We start from the raw sequence: 21,873 nt of genomic DNA, 5'->3' as shown, positions 1-21,873 counted from the left end.
CACAGCCCTGATGAAACCCGTGTTGGGTGAAACATGTTGGTGATAGTATCCCTTAGAATGGACCATTATAGGTAAGCTAAGTATTAGCTCTTATTTACAATAAGTTTTACTTTGGCACTGTTGCACTTTATGAAAAACTAAGATATTCACAAATTTAACAACAAAACAAAAATGACCCGGTGAGGATGTAATGTATAAATCCAACCACAATGAAACATATTTGAGTGGTTGGTGGCATTTCTGAGGGTCAATTGCATTCAATATAACGTTGGGAAAATTACTAGGAGGTCTTAGCAGTCACCAGCCCTTGTATTATGTGTTCCTCTGAATGTTAACACACAGCCTTCAGTAAAAGAGAATGGGAATGTCCCGTCATGGTTTAGTTTTGGGCCTAGTATGCATTAAGCCCAAAACTCAACCCTTTTCATAGAAGGACCCCTATGTTACTAAGTTTGTAAATCTGTGGTAATTTTTATGAGACTTTTTATGACATACAACAGCATTTGCCTTTAAAAAAAAAAAACACCTTTGTAAAATTATCCCCCCAAAGGATAACTGTAATCAAATTAATTGAAAACACAACACTTTGCAAAACATACAAAACAGATGTTTGCTGCAATATAGGGGTCCTTTTATCAAGCCGCGCTAGTGGGGTTAGCGCTATGGACATTTCATCACACGCTAACCCCCGCGGCCGGTTAAAAAAACGAATGCCTGCTCAATGCAGGCGTTAGTGGCTAGCATGGCAGGCGGTTTAGCGCGCGTTATTACACGCGTTAAACCCCTACCACAGCTTGATAAAAGAACCCCATAATCTGTTATCTGTCATACAAACATAAGAATAACCATACTGGTCAGACCCATGGCCTGTCTAGCCGAGTATCTTGCTTCCAACAGTGGCCAATCCGGGTCACAAGTACCTGACAGAATCCAAAAGAGTAGCAAAAAAGAAGGTGAAATCTCTCCTTTAACATGGTAACTGAAGAAAAAGATACAATTTTAGGGAACTGTGAAAAAAGATGGGTTCCGTTCTGGAGACCACACCTTCAACAAGATATCAACAGGATGGAATCGGTCCAGGGGGCAGCTACTAAACTGGTCAGTTTTCAGACTTAAAAATATCAAAATGTGCACTTTGGAAGAAAGGCAGCAGAGGGGAGATGTGATCTAGACCAGTGGTCCTCAACCCTGTCCTGGAGGACCACCAGACCAATCGGGTTTTCAGGCTAGCCCTAATGAATATGCATGAATCAGATTTGCATGCCTGTCACTTCCATTATATGCAAATCTCTCTCATGAATATTCACTAGGGCTAGCCTGAAAACCTAACTGGCCTGTTGGTCCTCCAGGACAGGGTTGGGGACCACTGATCTAGACGTTTAAATGCCTATGTACAGGCTTCAGGAAACATTAGGATGAAGATGAAAGGGGACAGACTCAGAAGTCACTTCAGGAACAACTTCTTCATGGAAAGTGTGGTGAATTCATGGAATGGCCCTGTCGGTGGAGATGAAAACTGAATCTGAATTCAAGAAAGCTTGGGACAAGTACATCGGATCTCTAAGGGAGAGAAAAGGAGCAAAGATGGCAAGATGGACAGACTGAATAGGCCCACATGGTCTTTATCGGCCTTCATTTTTCTCTCTTTCTAAAAAGACAATTTGTTTTCTTTTCGAGGGTTCGCATTTAGAAACATAGAAACATAGAAGAAACATAGAAATAGACGGCAGATAAGGGCCCACGGCCCATCTAGTCTGCCCACCTTAATGTCCCTCCCCTACCTTTGCCCTGTGAATAGATCCCATGTGCCGATCCCATTTGGCCTTAAAATCAGGCACGCTGCTGGCCTCAATCACCTGTAGTGGAAGACTATTCCAGCGATCAACCACTCTTTCAGTGAAAAATAATTTCCTGGTGTCACCTCGTAGTTTCCCGCCCCTGATTTTCAACGGATGCCCTCTTGTTGTCGTGGGACCCTTGAAAAAGAAGATATCTTCCTCCGCCTCGATGCGGCCCGTAAGATACTTGAACGTCTCGATCGTGTCCCCCCTCTCTCTGCGCTCCTCGAGCGAGTATAGCTGTAATTTGTCAAGCCGTTTTTCGTATGGTAGATCCTTGAGTCCCGAGACCATCCGGGTGGCCATTCTTTGCACCGACTCCAGTCTCAGCACATCCTTGCGATAATGCGGCCTCCAGAATTGCACACAGTATTCCAGGTGGGGCCTCACCATGGATCTATACAATGGCATAATGACTTCCGCCTTACGACTGACGAAACCCCTTCGTATGCAGCCCATGATTTGTCTTGCCTTGGACGAAGCCTGCTCCACTTGATTGGCAGACTTCATGTCCTCACTGACAATTACCCCCAAGTCTTGTTCTGCTACCGTTTTTGCTAGGATCTCGCCATTAAGGGTATAAGACTTGCATGGATTCTGGCTGCCCAGGTGCATAACTTTGCATTTTTTGGCATTGAAGTTGAGTTGCCATGTCCTAGACCATCGCTCCAGTAGGAGTAGGTCGTGCATCATGTTGTCGGGCACTGAATCTTCGTCTGTTGTGCATTTGCCCACTACTTTTGATCACTCTCTCCCCCACACTTCTCGAGTTCCACATATTGAAAGTGATTATCAATGGGAGCCAGTGCAGCAGTGATGGTATATCTTCTTTGATGGATTAAGCACTCACTGTGCTGCATCAGGGCCCCTATAATGAGGCTCCCACTATAGGCATATAGTGAGCCGAGACCAGGATTCTCTTCAGGTCTGTATTATACGACATGAACTGGTTTTTTTTTTTAAGATGCCTTTTTTTGGGTTTATTTCTAGGAGGTTTCTAACCCAAAATTATTTTTTTTGGTACTGGTTTGAGGGAAGCAAATGGTGATATAAGACAATTTGATTAAAAAAAATTGAAGTCTTTTAGGGCTCCTTTTATCATGCCGCGCTAAGCTGGGGGTTAACGGGCGTGGCTTTTCATCGCGTGCGAACCCCTGCGCCGGCCAAAAACTACCGCTTGCTCAAGAGGAGGCGGGAGCGGCTAGCGCGGCCGGTGGTTTTAACGCGCGCTATTACGCGCGTTATACCGCTAGCGCGGCTTGATAAAAGGAGTCCTTAGTTTTTATATTTGATTTTGTCATTTTTATTTGTGGAATTTGTAAGAGTAGAAAATGTCACATAAATAAATAAGTATTTATTTATTCATTCAATTTTCTATCCCGTTCTCCCAGGGGAGCTCAGAACATTTTACATTAATTTATTCAGGTACTCAAGCATTTTTCTCTGTCTGTCCCAGCAGGCTCAAACTCTGTCTAATGTACCTGGGGCAATGGGGGATTAAGTGACTTGCCCAGGGTCACAAGGTGCAGCATAGGTTTGAACTAGAGAATGACACGGTGACAAAATTCATCACCGTCCCCGTCCCCGCGGATAACCGCGGGAAACCATCTTCATGTCATTCTTTAAGGAGAGAGGGAAGAATCGGAGTATGAATGGCCACAACCACTGACCCTCAAGCTTTGCTTTGAAGAATGCTGGTGTAGAAGGACCAAGGTTGAAACAGACACTAAAGAATGACAGTCTCTGGTATCCAGAGCAGATATTGTGATGTCATAATGCCTCATTCCACCAGTGCCTAAGAGCCAATCACATCAGTGATGTCACAATGGCTTCATTATCCTTGGCTCCCATAAGAATCAGAGTATGAATGGCCACAACCACTGACCCGCAAGCTTTGCTTTGAAGAATGCTGGTGTAGAAGGATCGAGGTTGAAACAGACACTACAGAATGACAGTCTCTGGTATCCAGAGCAGATATTGTGATGTCATAATGCCTCATTCCACCAGTGCCCAAGAGCCAATCACATCAGTGATGTCACAATGGCTTCATTATCCTTGGCTCACATAAGAATCAGAGTATGAAAGGCCACAACCACTGACTCTCAAGCTTTGCTTTGAAGAATGCTGGTGTAGAAGGACTGAGGCTGAAATAGACACTAGAAAATGACATGGGATTATTTCCCGCAGGTATCCGCGGGGACGGAAACGGTGATGAATTTTGTCACCGTGTCATTCTCTAGTTTGAACCCACAACCCTAGGGTGCTGAGGCTGTAGCTTTAACTACTGCACCACATACTCCCTTAAAAGCCACTTAAATCGTATACTGTATATAGGAAATGAATTGCGTCTGCGATTGTAGAGCGAATAGAATGCTAGGTATAATCAAGAAGGGTATTACAACCAGGACGAAAAAAGTTATCCTGCCGCTGTATCGGGCGATGGTGCGCCCGCAACCGGAATACTGCGTCCAATATTGGTCGCCGTACCTTAAGAAGGATATGGCGTTACTTGAGAGGGTTCAGAGGAGAGCGACACGTCTGATAAAAGGGATGGAAAACCTTTCATACGCTGAGAGATTGGAGAAACTGGGACTCTTTTCCCTGGAGAAGAGGAGACCTAGAGGGGATATGATAGAGACCTACAAGATCATGAAGGGCATAGAGAGAGTAGAGAGGGACAGAAAGAGAAAGAGAAAGGGAGACAGAGAGAGAGAGAGAGAGAGAGAGAAAGACTGGAGAAACTGGGACTCTTTTCCCTGGAGAAGAGGAGACTTAGAGGGGATATGATAGAGACATACAAGATCATGAAGGGCATAGAGAGAGTAGAGAGGGACAGAAAGAGAAAGGGAGACAGAGAGAGAGAGAGAGAGAAAGACTGGAGAAACTGGGACTCTTTTCCCTGGAGAAGAGGAGACTTAGAGGGGATATGATAGAGACATACAAGATCATGAAGGGCATAGAGAGAGTAGAGAGGGACAGAAAGAGAAAGAGAAAGGGAGACAGAGAGAGAGAGAGAGAGAGAAAGACTGGAGAAACTGGGACTCTTTTCCCTGGAGAAGAGGAGACTTAGAGGGGATATGATAGAGACATACAAGATCATGAAGGGCATAGAGAGAGTAGAGAGGGACAGAAAGAGAAAGAGAAAGGGAGACAGAGAGAGAGAGAGAGAGAGAGATAGAGAAAGACTGGAGAAACTGGGACTCTTTTCCCTGGAGAAGAGGAGACTTAGAGGGGATATGATAGAGACTTACAAGATCATGAAGGGCATAGAGAGAGTAGAGAAGGATAGATTCTTCAAACTTTCAAAAAATAAAAGAACAAGAGGGCATTCGGAAAAGTTGAAAGGGGACAGATTCAAAACGAATGCTAGGAAGTTCTTCTTTACCCATCGTGTGGTGGACACCTGGAATGCGCTTCCAGAGGACGTAATAGGGCAGAGTACGGTACTGGATTTCAAGAAAGGATTGGACAATTTCCTGATGGAAAAGGGGATAGAGGGGTATAGATAAAGGATTACTGCACAGGTTCAGGACCTGTTGGGCCGCCGCGTGAGCGGACTGCTGGGCACGATGGACCTCAGGTCTGACCCAGTGGAGGCACTATTTATGTTCTTATGTTCTTCAGTGTTTGGACAGTTTTAAGAAACATTTGAAAGCATTTCTGTTTCTTCTGGTATTTGGGGATTTAGGGCTCCTTTTACAAAGGTGCACTAGCGTTTTTTGCGCACGCCCCGGATTAGCGCACGCTACCCGAAAAACTACCGCCTGCTCAAGAGGAGGCAGTAGCGGCTAGCGTGTGTGGCATTTTAGCGCATGCTTTTCCGCGTGCTAAGGTCCTAACGCACCTTGGTAAAAGGAGCCCTTAGTTTATTTTTATGAAATAGGTTATTCAGATGTATTTTTGTGTGCGTGTGGGCAGTATTTTAGAACTGTATATTTGTATAGTTGAGTTACTTGAGATTTTTTTGTAACCCGCCTAGTTAATAGATAGGATCTAAATTTAAATAAATAAAATCCTGCAGTCTTGTCACCCCAGAGGTTTTCCTTCACAACCATCTATATAAATATCAAATATTAGCTAAACACCACAGCTTGATTAGGACTCCAGAAGAAAGCCCCCACTCCCAGCACGTTATGAAATAATTAACAAGCCCGGTAGATTTTGAGCTACATATGTAAATGATAAATATAACCCGGAGGTTTTCAAATACTACACAGCCAGAACTAAGAGTGATGCTATGTTCCCTGCTGATCTAAACTTCCCTTTCGGAGCAACGGCTATTGGGATAATTAATTTTCTAAAGAGATAAAAATGAAAGAACAGGTTATTACTTCATCTAGGGTGGCTATAACATCAGAAAATTAAATGCTGATTGGATTTCAAGTCTGCTGAAGGCTGCCAAAGAGGATTCCCAGTGAATATAGATTATACTAAGTGGCTGTAGCGAATCTCGCAGACTGCTCTCCACATGGTAGCACGTTCCCTCTGACGCGATCGCGTCAGAGGGAACATGCTACTGAGGTGAACAGTGGCCTGCGAGGTTCGCTACAGCCAGCCGCGAACCTCAGCAGGCCATTTTAAATAGGAATGGCAGGCAAGACCCCCCCCCTTCCCCGCCTCACCAAGGCCCCGGCTGGCTGTGCGGACGTGGTTCCTGAGTTTTCGCCTCCCTGGTATAAGATTAAATCCCGATCGCGCGGCTCCAACCCAGACAGAAAAACAGGCACTGGCAGTCCCGGTCCCAGGCGGCAATGCAGTTTCTCCGTCTCCTCCCTGCTCCTCCTCACACACAACCACAGTCAGTCACAGCGTTCCGTCCGAACGAACAAGCGGTCGGCTGTGCGCCGGCCTGCCAGCGTGCACCTGCGCAAGAGTGAGAACCGACGAGCACGTGCTCCCTTGCCCTCTGCGCGAGACGGTGAGCCCACGAACACATGCCAGCCCGCCAGCAGCAGCCACTTAGTTGGCTCTCAAACTGGTCAGGCGCTGAAGAAAGCCGGCAAAGAAGTGACCCTGGAAGGTAGGACTGTCTATTGGCTCTGCAAAATAAGATTTTGCAAGGGAAAGGGGTATAATGATGGACAGGGAAAAGCCAAGCCTGCAAATGAAAAATGGGCAAGAACTGCATGTATATATATATATAGAGAGAGAGAGAGAGAAAAAAAAAAAGTTGACAGGTAGCAGGATAAAGATGATTCAGGCTTGGTAAATAAGGGGAGCAGTGAAGAGGTTGGTGGTGGACACAGGGGAGGTAAAAGGAAGGGAGAATGGACAGGGGGAGCAGGCAAGGGGTGGTGGTGGACAGCCGAGGAAAAAGAAAGACAGAAATACAGAAACAGGCTAAGGAGAGAGAGAGAGATAGAAATAAAGACAGACACACACACACATATATTCTAGCACCCGTTAATGTAACGGGCTATAAGACTAGTAAGGTTATATAAGAAGCTCCCAGGACTGACTGGAGGATGAAGGTCAGAGGTTCCCAAGACTGACTGGGGAAGGAGAATGCAAACGATCTACAGTTCATTCTCAAATGAAATTAACTGCTTCCATAGTCTGAAGAGAGGAGGCAAAGCCTAATGGTGAGAGGTTAGAGTCGGGATTGAGAAGAAATCCTGAGATCTGTTTCATGTCTAGTGGTTAGAGCTACAGCCTCAGCACCCTGAGGTTGTGGGTTCAAATCCACGCTGCTCCCTGCGACCCTGGGCAAGTCACTTAATCCTCCACTGCCCCAGTTACATTAGGTAGACTGTGAGCCCATTGGGACAGAGAGGGAAAATACTTGAAGTACCTGTACACAAACCATTTTGAGTGTAGCTGTAAAACTACAAAAAGGCCATATACAAGTCCCAATCCATATAGAGCAAGATATTATCCTAATCATTAACTACTAAGATTGAATTTCTGAAACAAGGATGTTTTGAGTGATTTTTTTTTTAAAGATCGTAAGCATTACTATAGATCATATTTGAACTGGCAAGAGAGACCACACAGAAGCAGCCTGTTAAGGAAAGGAGATGGCATACCATCTTTTAGATACGAATCCCTTTAACTTAGTAGATCAAGATAGGTTATTCACCCTCTCCAAGGTAGGGAGAACGAGAGGGCACGTTAAAAGGGGATAGATGCCGTACAAACATAAGGAAGTTCTTCTTCACCCAGAGAGTGGTGGAAAACTGGAACGTTCCTCCGGAGGCTGTTGTAGGGGAAAACACCCTCCAGGGACTCAAGACAAAGTAGATAAAGACAGACTGTTCACCCTCTCCAAGGTAGGGAGAACGAGAGGGCACTCTCTAAAGTTAAAAGGGGATAGATGCCGTACAAACATAAGGAAGTTCTTCTTCACCCAGAGAGTGGTGGAAAACTGGAACGTTCCTCCGGAGGCTGTTGAAGGGGAAAACACCCTCCAGGGACTCAAGACAAAGTAGATAAAGACAGACTGTTAAAAGGGGATAGATGCCGTACAAACCTAAGGAAGTTCTTCTTCACCCAGAGAGTGGTGGAAAACTGGAACGTTCCTCCGGAGGCTGTTGAAGGGGAAAACACCCTCCAGGGACTCAAGACAAAGTAAATAAAGACAGACTGTTCACCCTCTCCAAGGTAGGGAGAACGAGAGGGCACTCTCTAAAGTTAAAAGGGGATAGATGCCGTACAAACATAAGGAAGTTCTTCTTCACCCAGAGAGTGGTGGAAAACTGGAACGTTCCTCCGGAGGCTGTTGAAGGGGAAAACACCCTCCAGGGACTCAAGACAAAGTAGATAAAGACAGACTGTTAAAAGGGGATAGATGCCGTACAAACCTAAGGAAGTTCTTCTTCACCCAGAGAGTGGTGGAAAACTGGAACGTTCCTCCGGAGGCTGTTGAAGGGGAAAACACCCTCCAGGGACTCAAGACAAAGTAAATAAAGACAGACTGTTCACCCTCTCCAAGGTAGGGAGAACGAGAGGGCACTCTCTAAAGTTAAAAGGGGATAGATGCCGTACAAACATAAGGAAGTTCTTCTTCACCCAGAGAGTGGTGGAAAACTGGAACGTTCCTCCGGAGGCTGTTGAAGGGGAAAACACCCTCCAGGGACTCAAGACAAAGTAGATAAAGACAGACTGTTAAAAGGGGATAGATGCCGTACAAACCTAAGGAAGTTCTTCTTCACCCAGAGAGTGGTGGAAAACTGGAACGTTCCTCCGGAGGCTGTTGTAGGGGAAAATACTCTCCAGGGATTTAAGACAAAGTTAGAGAAGTTCCTGCTAGACCAGAACGTACGCAGGTAAGGCTAGACTCGGTTAGGGCTCAGGTCCTTGACCTAGGGGCCGCTGTGGGAGCAGACCGCTGGGCACGATGGACCAATGGTCTGACCGAGCAGCGGCAATTCTTATGTTCTTACGTAAAGTCAAAGTATTACGAACATTATAATATTGTCCAACCAATGGCCTGCAAATTAAATTGTTCATATATAGAGTCAAACCATATAATATTTTAAACACCAAACAGCATAATTTAAACAAGACTGTGCCTTCAATTGGCAACCAGTGTAAAGCTATATACTAGTACGATGGTATAATTCTATCTGATTTTCGTAGTTTATAAATTAACTCAACAGCTGAGTTCTGTTCTGACTGCAAAAATCTAAGCAGATACTTAGGAATTCCTAGATAAACTATGCTACAGTAATCTAATTTACTTAATATTAGTGTTTGCACAACGAATCTAAATCAATCTTTTGGCAAATATTTCCTAATACTGCTACGACTTGTACTGGGCAGACTTGTACGGTCTGTGTCTGTGTATGGCCGTTTGGAGGAGGATGGGCAGGGGAGGGCTTCAATGGCTGGGAGGGTGTAGATGGGCTGGAGTAAGTCTTAACAGAGATTTCGGCAGTTGGAACCCAAGCACAGTACCGGGTAAAGCTTTGGATTCTCGCCCAGAAATAGCTAAGAAGAAAAAAAAAAAAAAAAAAAAATTTAAATTGAATCAGGTTGGGCAGACTGGATGGACCATTCGGGTCTTTATCTGCCGTCATCTACTATGTTACTATGTATGTTACGATTTCTTAAAGTCCAAAAAGTACTTCTAACAAGATAATTAATCTAAGTTTCTATAGTCAATTTGCAATCCAGAATAATTCCTAATAGTTTTAAAGATGATTCTAACTTATAAGGAATTCCATCTACTTTAAGAACCTTCCTCTTGTATGTCTTTAGAACCAATTAGTGAAAATGTAGTTTTAACTTTGTTCAATTTCAAGTAAGAAACACTCATCCAATCTGTAATCAGGTTTCTCCACATTAATCAGCCCATAGTGACAGAACCGCTTAACAGAAGACCTCATGCCCGCAATCCACATTGACAAACAAAACCAGGCTTCCATGCACCCCAAGAGCCTACCTTATTCGTTCCCTCCCCTCTTCCCCTAAGGAAACTGATTATTTATTTATTTAGCCCGTCTTCCCAAAGGATCCCAGAACGGGTTACAAAGGTACATTCACAGTATAGAAGGACAAAATTATTTAAAGACATTTTTGGCAGACATAGCTTAGAACAATTTGCGGCATTCGTAGAAGAAATTACATGGCATAGTTTGATCGGATATGTTACACCCTGAGGCAGCAGACTTGTGAACCACTGGCCACCGTTGGTGTACCAATCAACAGAAGATACGTTGGAAAGTCATTTCTTCTATCGTTCAGCACTTACAGCTCTGCTTAAAGTTTTTTTATTCTGGAGTGCTACGGAGGTTTTTTGCCAGTGAGGTTAACGCCTAACCACCTGTCAACCACCTTTATGGAGGTGGGAAGGTCCCAGTCTGAGGCTTTTTCCTCCAATTTTTTAACTGCACACTATAATTAAGCCTAAGCTGCGCTGTCTATTTTCCACCTGACATTGCATATTGCTCTTGTGAAAGTGTATTCCAGATAGTATAGATTTAGGACAGCATTCACTGTACTAACAGAACAGAACATAATTGTACTAAGGTTTTAGTGTTGTAAGCGAGTACATGATTGATGGTCGGCAGTATAGGTCCCATGAGTAACGACGTTCATTATGGAGCTCATGAGTAGCGTTGGACATTAAGGAGCTGGATTTGTGAAGAGGAAGGTTTTCCCGGCTTTCTTGAAGTTCCATAGATTGTGTGACAGAATCTGGGTATAAACTCTGAATAAGAGCGTTTGTGGGCTGTTTCAGTTTTGAATGAATGACCAGGTGGTAGTGTGAGCCATCTTTCTGTTTGAGATCTCAGTGCTCTGTTTGGGATGTAAATTTGTAGTTTTGATGTCATGTACACTTCTCCCTCCGGATTCACGGGGGATAGGGGCAGAGCTGGACCGCGAATGGCGAAAAACCGTGAATATCTGGCTCTGACCCACCCCCGCCTTCCCGGCCTTACCTGGTGGTCTAGCGGGCTTTTGGGGAGATCTGCACGGGGCAGGAGCGTAGGAAGATCGCTCCTGCCCCGAAAGCCCGCTAGACCACCAGGTAAGGCTGGGATGCCGGGGGAACACTTAGCGATGGTTTTTTTTTTTCTTTTTTCCCCCTCCCAAAAAAATCGCGAATATGTGAAATCGCGTTTGCCGAAACCGCGAATGGGGAGGGGGAAGTGTAGTTCAGTGTCAGCTTGTGGAAGGTTTTGAAGGCTAGGACCAAGGCTTTAAAGGCACAGCGTTTTTGGATAGGTAACCAATGCATTGATGTTTGTGCTGGGGTGACATGGTCTCAGAAGCCTAGGTTTTTCAGGAGGCAAATGGCTGCATTTTGTACACCTTGCAGGTGGGAGAGGGTTTTTGTGGGTAAGCCCACTAGTAGTGCATTGCAATAGTCTAAGCGGGATAATACAAACGCAGGCCTCATAAGGACTGGAGAGGACAGGTGTCGTGCCACTACCTGTCCCTCCCCCCTTACTACGCCACTGATTCCATATTCCTCCCTCTTCCTCAAGAGAAAAACAGATTTCTATGCCTGTGCCTTCATCTACTGTGTATGTAGGCAGAAATGACATGTTACCCAGTTCCAGGATGAAGACTTTTTGGCCAGTCCTGGTTTTGAACTTGCATCCCAAAACAGTGTGGGATTTGTAGTGCTGATCCTGCCCATTAAAATCAGTGCTGCGAGTCCCATAATGCATTAGATTGGATGATGGTTTCAGGCTTACTATTTAACTTTTTAATCACTAATCCACTCTTTCAAAAGGGACAGCACCCCAAAAATAATAACATTTCTCCAAAAAAAGAATAATCAAATGGAAACAAAACCCCCACAACAGAATATCTGTGCTGTAGGGTGCAAACCACCCCCCAGCTACAGAACCACAACTCAGCGACTCACCAGTGTAGTCAGGTCTTCTGTGGAGGCCAGATGGTGCATGACTGCTCTCAGGGGTGAAAGTGCGGCTGAGCTGGCAATCCGTGTGATACAGCGAGAGCCAGCTTTGGCAGGGAAAGTGCCAGCTCTTCTCTTTCTTTGCGTTGGTTACGACAATCTCCTCTACGTACCAGGCCTGCTGCTCTTCTAGGCCATCATGCTTTGGGGAAAATGAGGAGTGGTAAAACTTGGTGTATAATGCACAATGAAACCAAAGTTTTATTTCATTTTTATAAAACTTCTAGTCTGCTAATAAATGTCATTAAAATGGATTATAGAAGATGACAGGGGCAACAGTGACTAATTACAACGGCATATTATTGCAGTTGCTGTGGTCCATCATCGCCATAAACTGAACTGAATAATCTTAAGTGAGTATAAACGTGTTATCAGTGGCATAACCACTACACAATTGACTATAATACACACAGCTGCTTCTACCTATGGACAAAACGGATAGCTTTTTATAGGAAGGTTTTAAAAACCTAGACCCCCCGATATTCAAAGCGGTTTAGCCGGCCACTGACTGGTTATATCACTTGGTAAGGGCTGGCCGCTAATAATCGGGAGGGGGGGCCTCAAGAGATTACAGTGCCTCTGTCCCATGCCGTGTCCCATCCCCCCCCTTCCCCCAGTTCCCTCCTCACTCCTGAAATGCTACTGCCCGATCCTGGCAGGATGCAGCTTCATAGACCAGTTGCCGTAGCGAGAAGAGAGGGCCAGGGTCAGTGTCAAGCAGTAATGTCAGAAGAGGAAGGAGGGAAGAATAGCACTTCCTCGTGGGATCAGGCATCAGCATCAGGAGGAGGAAGGAAGTGTTCAAGCTGCATAGTAAACCGCTTAGTTTTAAACGGTATATAAATTTTTATAAATAAATAAACTTATGGGCTGGTGACATCACAGCGCCGGCCTTTGGTGCCCTGGGCCAGAGTCTCACCTGGTTCATAGGTTAAACCAGCCCTGTTCAGCAGCACTTAATCAGCTAAGTGCTGCTGAATATCATGATTAGCGCCAAACAGAAAGCCAGCCGTCTTAGGGGTGTTCCGGGAGCAGGGTCAGCATTTGGCCACTGAAACTCTGATATTGATATAGCTACTTGAGTCAATATTCAGCACTTATGTGGCCCTGGTTTAGAGCATAAATGGGACTGCATAAATCATGGCACTATCGATGTGCGGTAGCCCAAAGCCGCTTAAGCGCTACATATCAACTTAAGCAGCTATATGTTAGCTGGCTAAAAATAACTGGATGTTCAAACCAAAACCCGCACAGGTTCCTCTGCCGGCAGCTGACTATTGACCCTATACTTTTTAAATACACGATACCCTTTTGTCTTATTAATTGTTTAACTGAGAGATTGGATGAGGCTTGAAAGTTTCTGAAAGGTATCTTCTTTTGTTCTATCTTATATTGCCTTTTTTAGGAAGAGATTCACCCAAGGTGGTTTCGTATTTGGGGCAACGGAGGGTTAAGTGACTTGCCGAGAGTCACAGGGAGCAGGCTGGGATTAAACTCATAACCTCAGGGTCCTGAGTCTGCAGCTCAAACCACTAGGCCACTTTGAATGGGCTTATCCACAAAAGTGGTATAATCACTAATAATGATGATAGCTACCCTGGCATAAGGAATAGGATTCTGCTCCCTGGGACTTTATTAGCCATTTTCCAGAACTCTTACCGTTACTGCCTATGGGGTCTTCATGAGTGTGCCCTGTCTAACCATCTTGGTTTGGTGTTTTTGTTAATTATCACTAACTGTTCATTGCCTGTTGTTTCACATAATGCTGTGTATATATGTTGCAATCCGCCTAGATTAGAACTTTGGATAGTGTAGAAAATAAATACTGAGGTAACAATAGAATTTGTTTACCTGGATATTCTGCATCAGCTGTACCCAGATACCAGTGCTGGGTATAAGGCGACCGCTGAAAATTATCTGGATGCTGCCGATCCTCAGCACAAGTATCCGGATAACTATTTGGACAAGTTAGGACAGCTATTTTGCTGACTGCGCTCAGTGAGTGCTAGTTTTGGGGAGTATGGTGAGTAGTATAGCGATTTAGATGGTCCAACTGCTCATTTCAGAAATTACCTTCAGTTAATATACAGTAAAGTATATATATATTTTTTTTATTTATAAAGGAATTTATGTCACTGGTTTTTGTGTTGTTTTGGGTGGTTTTTATTGGGTGGGGGGTGGGTTGCACTTTATCCCCCAAATCCCCAAAACACCCTGACACAATACAAGGTCTGTTCAAAAAGATCCAGGACAGTTAGAATTGCGCACCGACAGGAAGTTCTTTTGAGACGTGCTAGGCGACGTCGAGTAGCTTGAAACCTTTTTTTCTGTTTGTTGATATCCATTTTCATCTCCGAGCTACAGCAGTTTTTGTGAAAGTGTGTTATCGTGATCGGCTGTTTTTCATCATGTGCAACCTCAATGAGCAGCGCCATAGCGTGAAATTCTGTTTTAAATTAGGTAAGAGCGCTGCAGAAACTAATGAAATATTGAAAGTGGCTTACGGGGAACATGTCATGAGTCGTGGAAGGTGTTTTCAGTGGCATTCACACTGTAAAAGTCGTGAATCCGTGGAAGACAATTCACGAACTGGAAGACCATCAACATCAACTGATGAAGGTTCTTGTGCGCGATCAACTGTGAAGGGACACGCATCATGAACCTTGGTAATTTTCCTTAGGCATATGTTGTTTAAAGCTGTAAATCCAGACCCTGTTTGTCTTTCTTTCTTTGAAGATAGTACAAGGACATTTATGTTTGAAAAGATATGTTCTTAACTTGTTGTGAAGTGAATTCAATGTTTTGTTAAGCCGTATTTACAAACAGCTTTAGATAAGAAAAAAGGCTCTTCTGACCTTTTGGACTTCAGCCAGAGATAGAAAAAATGCTGATGTCTTTAAAGTTTCATGTGACCTGTGTCCATATATGGTTTGTGTTTACGTCACATGCTGACACATGCTGACAACACTGATTCATGTAGAATAATATAAAAGAGATGTGAAGCTGACAATAAACTTGGACATGTTTGGAGATCATTTCTTGCCTCTACAATATGTCCCCAGATGCATCTGACTTTCAAATGACAGAGACAGAGAAAGTATGGGGCAGGAATTGGGACCTAATCCTTTTCAGTTGGGCGCTTGTCTGGGATGGGCAGATGATATCACCGATATTTTGTGAGTATTTCTGAATTTTTTCTGTTCTTTAATACTCACTAGGTAGTGGTGACCTGTACCCACCCTTTATTTTAAGTTCAAGCTTTGGGTTCTATTATGGAGTTTTTTTGGGAAAAAATCTCGGGGTACTTTCGGTAAGCATCCCTCATGAATATAAGCAGCTGCCATTCTTTCAGGAAGAATGAAATTATTTATAGAACCCCCCTGCCCACTCTGTCATTTGTAAGGTTAAAACTTTTATAGAGTATAAGATTTTATTGTCTCTTATTACTGTACCTCGCTTATAAGGTAAGATAAGCGAATATTTTTGCATTGTTATATTGTTTTTGTAATGAGTCATAAAGGCACTTAGGATTCTCTCCCTCCTAGACAGATGAGACTTGTACGGCTGTGTGTGTGTGACATTCTTCCTTCAGCTCACATCTTTCTGTGTCATCAATCCTTTCCCGTTTATATGAACACTGAGGTAGGACATGCTGTTATGTGGAATGCATTGCAAGTGCTGTTTGAATCAGTCTAAGATCTTTCCTTCGCAGCTTGTACACAAGCAGCTTTCATTATCAGGGTCCGTGCATGAATGCTTTTGTCCCTCCCCCCAGACTTCCCGGTTTTTGGGCTTTCATTGACAATGTTGTATTTCATGTACCCCCTATAGTGTTTCTTTGAAGTTACTCATTCTTGTTTTTATCAAGCAGTATGGTGAGATTCCACTGCTTGTCACTTGTCTTTTCTCCGGCATTATCAAAACCACCATCTCTTCTTAATACGCCTATCGCTCTTGTTGTCAAAGCTGATGGCATCCCCCGCTTCATCCCAGACTTTAGAGCTGTTAATGTTTTGATAATTCTCATTGCACCCATTGTCCTTGAGGTTTTTTTCTTCCTCTCCTCCATTCCACCGGCAGCCAATGTTTTTTTTTCTGTCATTGTCCTAAAGAATGTTTTATTTTAGTCCCTGTTGGTGAGGCTTTTCAGCTCTTTTTTGCCTTCACCTTTACACAACAGTATACCTGGTGTGGAATGCCCCAGGGCTATGTTGACTCCATTGTCCTTCGGACTATTCTATAGTCATGCACTGCCCCTCATGGTCCTGTCCTCATTCTATACCTCTTTTTGTGTTCTATAATTCAGGAGACCTGTCAGGCTGAAAGTTTGCACCTTTTACTATGGTTGTCTGTGTGTGGTCACAAGGTGTCACAACATAAACTGCACTGGTGTAAATCTGAAGTGAAATACCTGGGTTTTGTCCTGTCTCATGGTCAGAGGAAAATCTGCACTTTCCGCACTGCTGCTGTTCTGGGTCTGCCCCGCCCAGCTACCAAGAAAGACATGCTTACTTTTCTTGATATGATTGGTCACTGCCGCCAATGGATCTCTGCTTGTTCCTTCTATGACCAGATTTTGAGACAGACCCTGGTTTCTGAAATGACTGCTCTTATCAGATGGACTCATGAAATGTTGGATATTTGAGATGTGCTTTGGTTTCTAGCTCAAGTCTGGGTTCTCCTGCTTATGCCCCTATGTTTTATCTCTTTGTTTGGGACTATTGTAACACCATGAAGGGAGAACATGGCGGTAAGTTACGCTCTGTTGCCTTTTTTTCTATAGTCACTCCTGTTCAAGAATGCCCTGGCTGCTTGTGCTATGGTGGTAGAGATGGTTACTCCTCTGACCCTTGGTCACCCCATTACCCTTCACACTTTTCACGATGTCCAAGCCCTTCTTTTAAATGGGCTCCTGGGTCTCACGGGTGAATATTCTCTTCCTCTCTTTTTTCACAGCTTCAGTCCTTTGTTACCCCCCCTCTGAATTTGATGCCTGGCGTTTGGCAGGTGCCCAAAGCCGCCCTTATGGACGGACTTTGGTGCAAAGAGGGGAAACCCTGGATACCAGCTGCTAGCTCTCCCTTATTCATTGCCCAATATCATGGTATTGGTTATCGTAGTGCTCGCTCGACATTTTAACTTCTTGCTAGTGATATTTTCATTCTTGACCTTTTGCTCCTTGATACAGATATATATAGCTCGATAATTACAGCTGGCACATTTGTGAATTGAAAACAAATTGGAAAACACAATTCCTTTCTATTGTTTTAGCTGAAACTAGGATGTTGCTAATTTAAAATGTTTTTTCCGGATGTATACATAGCCATCCCAGATCAGTCTTGGCACAGATATTTCTAATGTTTTCCAAGGGTCCTCTTTATCACTGCAGAGATAGAGACGCTCCAAAGAGACATTAGCTTTATGCCTTTTTCCAAATATGAGATGGTTATGATATACATTATTTGTAGTTTTGGTTTTTTATATTAATGTGTTTATTTGCAGAGTTAAATTCAGCCCTGCACACTTGACAGATGGAGTAATAGCTCCACGCTTAAAACTTTATGTTTTGTCTGTGTCATGTCTACTTGTTTTAGTTTAGTGGGTACCCCAGGATACATAATATTGGCCATTTTTAGAGCTCTTTTTCCACTTCTTACTAGCCTAACTGCGCAATGTTCTTTTACTTATAGTTTTTGTATTCTGAATATAGTTTAGTTAAGGGTTATATGTTTAAGAAAAAGCTTTACTTTATACAGCATTTATTTCGTGGTGTTCCCTACATATGATCCATTCAGTATACATTTCTGAATACATTCAGTACATCAGTATGGTCTCTCTGAAGTGCATAATAGTTATATGCAGCACGCAAAAACATATCTTTTTGGATTGTTCAATTAAGAACCTTAAATAACTGAGTATTGTCTCTCTTTTGCCATAGCTATATCAAGTAAATGAATTGGTATTGTTACATGTTGCCACATTTAGTACAGGCAACATGGTTTCTCTTTTGTTTTCTATCTCTTATTTGGATCACATTGGAGTACAGCTGCTGAATGATATTTGGAATGCTTTTCAAGCATCTCTTTTCAAGTATCTCTTTCTGTATGCACAGACATCTGGCTGCTCTCCCTTTGAGATTCTCACGGGATGACCTTTCCCCGCCCCATGGGTAGACAAACCCTCAATAGTTGAGAGGAGTGATTTTCCTTTGATACAGAAGGAATACGTCCAAAAGCTCATTGAAATATTAGGGCTTGTTCAAAGAAACGTGTCTTGCACTTCTCCTTTCTCTCCACAGATTCCTACCCATTTTTTCCAGCCTGGTGATTGTCCAGAAGCTTTCCAAGGATAGGAAGCAGACGGATTTCTCCTTTGGCCTTCCCACTACTGTGATCGCTGTGACCAGGCCCGCTGCACTCACTGAGGAATTTCCTTTTGGATCCACGCAAGTCGCTTGAAGAGGGTTAACCTAAAACCCCAGAAGCAAGTCTTCCCTGCGCAGATTTCACCTCCTTCAGTGGAACAACATGATGATCTCATTGCAGCATTCTACCAACTTTATCATTCTCTTACTGGCAACACTGCTGCTAGTTTTTCTCCCTGTATGGATCATTTCTAACTGGGTCTACAGAGATGATGTGTTCTGGGTCCACGACACTTTCTGCCCATACCCATCTGTAAATGACACGCCTTCTGTAAACAGTACCCCCGGCATCTCTTTGTGAACATGACATCAAGCTGGACTCCCTTCCAAGTGCTGCCCTTCAATTGGAATCCAGAAAGACAGACAGTATACTACCTTTTGGTATAATTCCAGCAGTGTGCAAGTTGCCACCTTCTCCTTTGAGTATTGTGACATTGTGGACTGTTCATCAATTGATATCCCAAGGCTGTGCCATTGGTCCTCAGAGATTCCTAAAACTAAAGACATATGTATATATATATATATATATATATATATATATATATATATATATATATATATATATATATATATATATATGTTACTGACTCACGTTGGGGGGATAAGTGTGCATTCTGAGGAGCGGTAGGGTGGAATATTGATACTGACTGGGCTTATAAATCAGAAAATACTCTGAAAAAAGGTGGACCAAAATGGTAAATCACTGCTTATTTGTATGACCTTTCATAAGGTTGGAAATTGTTATAGGAAAAGTGTTCCTGCACAAATTATTAAGCTTTTTCTTACTATTGACAACCCTAGACCTACTGATGAAGGTATGTACATTATGGGCATGTGGTTTAAGGGTGGGTCTAGCTATCCGACCTATCAGTTTTCTTATGGGATCTATCTACCTCCTCTAATTTTACCTATTCCCTTTGTGCACTGTGGTGTTCTAAATACCTTTTGTTGCCAGGACAGCAAAAGCTTGATATTGCCGTTACCATCTATAAGGGTAATTACACATGTCATGTTTCTTATCTGACATAGGGTAGTTTTGTAGGTAATTTACCCCCAGGTTATTGTTCTGTCTTGGCTCATAGGTATGCCCCATTGTTGCTGCATCAGATTTGATATTTACTGGCTTTATGGAGACTTTTGGCTCCCTGTTAAGCTACCCAGCCAGTGGATAGGCCAGTGCACTTTAGCTAAGGTTATCATGCTTCTGCATATTCTTTCTGAAAGGCATCCTTCCTATTCACATGGTTTTTCCTCTTTTCTGTCTTGATATAAATCTGATCACATGTATACATAGATGCTATAGGGGTCCCAAGAGGGGTCCCAGATGAATTTAAGGCCCGAGCTCAGGTTAAGGCTGGGTTTGAGTTCCTTATTCCCTTTATTACTATTAATAAGAATGTTGATCGGATTAATTAAATTTATTATAATCAGCAACGCTTTGTGAACTATTCTAGGGACGCCTTGCAAGGAGTATTGCTGATCAATTAGGCTCCACTTCTCAGATGGTTTTCAAAATCGTGTGGCCCTAGATATGATTCTAGCTAAGAATTCTGTAAAATTCTTCCCAGTATTTTATGCTGTTGTATTTTTATTTCTGACAATATAGGTCCTACTATGGCCATTCAGAAATTAGCAGACCTCTTTGCTGAGCTCAAATGTAACTCAGATTTATCTAATTCTTGGGATCAGCACTTTAGTTGAATGCAGGGTTGGGTAAAAGACCTTTTTATTGTTATAATCTCTTATTATTTGCACTCTTGTCTTGACTGCTCATGTACTGTGTTATTCGTATTACAGCTCCTAAAAAAAACCCTCCTCGAGAGACATATCTAGAGTATCACTCCCTTACAGCTCATGCTGTGTATTTATGACGTCATTTTCATGACGTAAGAGGGGATTGAAGGGACACGTATCATGAACCTTGGTAATTTTCCTTAGGCATATGTTGTTTAAAGCTGTAAATCCAGACCCTGTTTGTCTTTCTTTCTTTGAAGATAGTACAAGGACATTTATGTTTGAAAAGATATGTTCTTAACTTGTTGTGAAGTGAATTCAATGTTTTGTTAAGCCGTATTTACAAACAGCTTTAGATAAGAAAAAAGGCTCTTCTGACCTTTTGGACTTCAGCCAGAGATAGAAAAAATGCTGATGTCTTTAAAGTTTCATGTGACCTGTGTCCATATATGGTTTGTGTTTACGTCACATGCTGACACATGCTGACAACACTGATTCATGTAGAATAATATAAAAGAGATGTGAAGCTGACAATAAACTTGGACATGTTTGGAGATCATTTCTTGCCTCTACAATATGTCCCCAGATGCATCTGACTTTCAAATGACAGAGACAGAGAAAGTATGGGGCAGGAATTGGGACCTAATCCTTTTCAGTCTGTTATAGAATTGGCAGAGGAAAGCAACATCTCCATTAGTTCATGCCACAACATTCTAAGAGAGAAGCTGAGGATGCCTTGCGTTGCGGCAAAGTTTATTCCACAGTTGACGACCAACGACCGGAAGTACAACTGCAAATTTTGTGCAAAAAAACATGATGACAGTTCTTCCCCAACCACCTTACTCTCCTAACTTGGTCCCTGCTGACTTCTTCTTGTTTCCTAAACTTAAATCCGTGCTGAAAGGAAAGCGATTCGACATCATTGAAGACATGATGCAAAATTTGACGCAGCAACTTTTTCCCAGTTGTTTTTTGACTCATTCATTGAGACAAATCCAGTTAGTCAGGTTTTTACTGTATGTTTGCAGACAGCGGAGGCAATAGATACAAATCCATCATATCTTCGTAGTGGATATCCTGAAACCTAGATTGACTGAGTGACTCCTGGAGATCAGGTTGAGAACCTCTGGTGTACCTATACATATTTCTTTTTTTTTATTTTATTTTATTTCTACATATCTATTCCGCACTGTCCAAAGTTCTAGGCGGATTACAACAGACACACCGATCATTAAATGAAACAATAGACAATGAACAGTTAGTGATAATTAACAAAAACACTGAACCAAGATGGTTAGTTCTATTTATATTATATGCACTTCTCCCTCCGTATTTGCGGTTTCAGCAATCGTGGTTTTGATTATTTGCGGTTTATAGCTTGCTGGTTCCTCCCCCCCTCCCCCAAATTACATCAGCTTGCATAGAGAAATCGCTGATTCCAAGCGTTTACAGAGAAAATCGCTGATTCCCAGCACTTTCTTCACCGTGTTTTGCCTCTCCTTCAG

General features: G+C 43.0%; 1 protein-coding gene across 1 annotated transcript in view; it reads right to left on the bottom strand.

Moving 5' to 3' along the window:
* LOXHD1 (lipoxygenase homology domains 1) overlaps positions 1–21,873 on the bottom strand; it is a 485,723-nt gene that overhangs the window by 441,918 nt on the left and 21,932 nt on the right. Inside the window, exon 6 of the mRNA XM_033935008.1 lies at positions 12,157–12,352. Coding sequence (XP_033790899.1) covers positions 12,157–12,352 — 196 coding nt within the window. The remainder of the gene's footprint in view (positions 1–12,156; positions 12,353–21,873) is intronic.

Source organism: Geotrypetes seraphini, chromosome 1, assembly GCF_902459505.1.
Source record: "Geotrypetes seraphini chromosome 1, aGeoSer1.1, whole genome shotgun sequence".
In the NCBI taxonomy this organism is placed as follows: Eukaryota; Metazoa; Chordata; class Amphibia; order Gymnophiona; family Dermophiidae; genus Geotrypetes; species Geotrypetes seraphini.
This window is presented reverse-complemented; position numbering and strand designations above follow the sequence as displayed.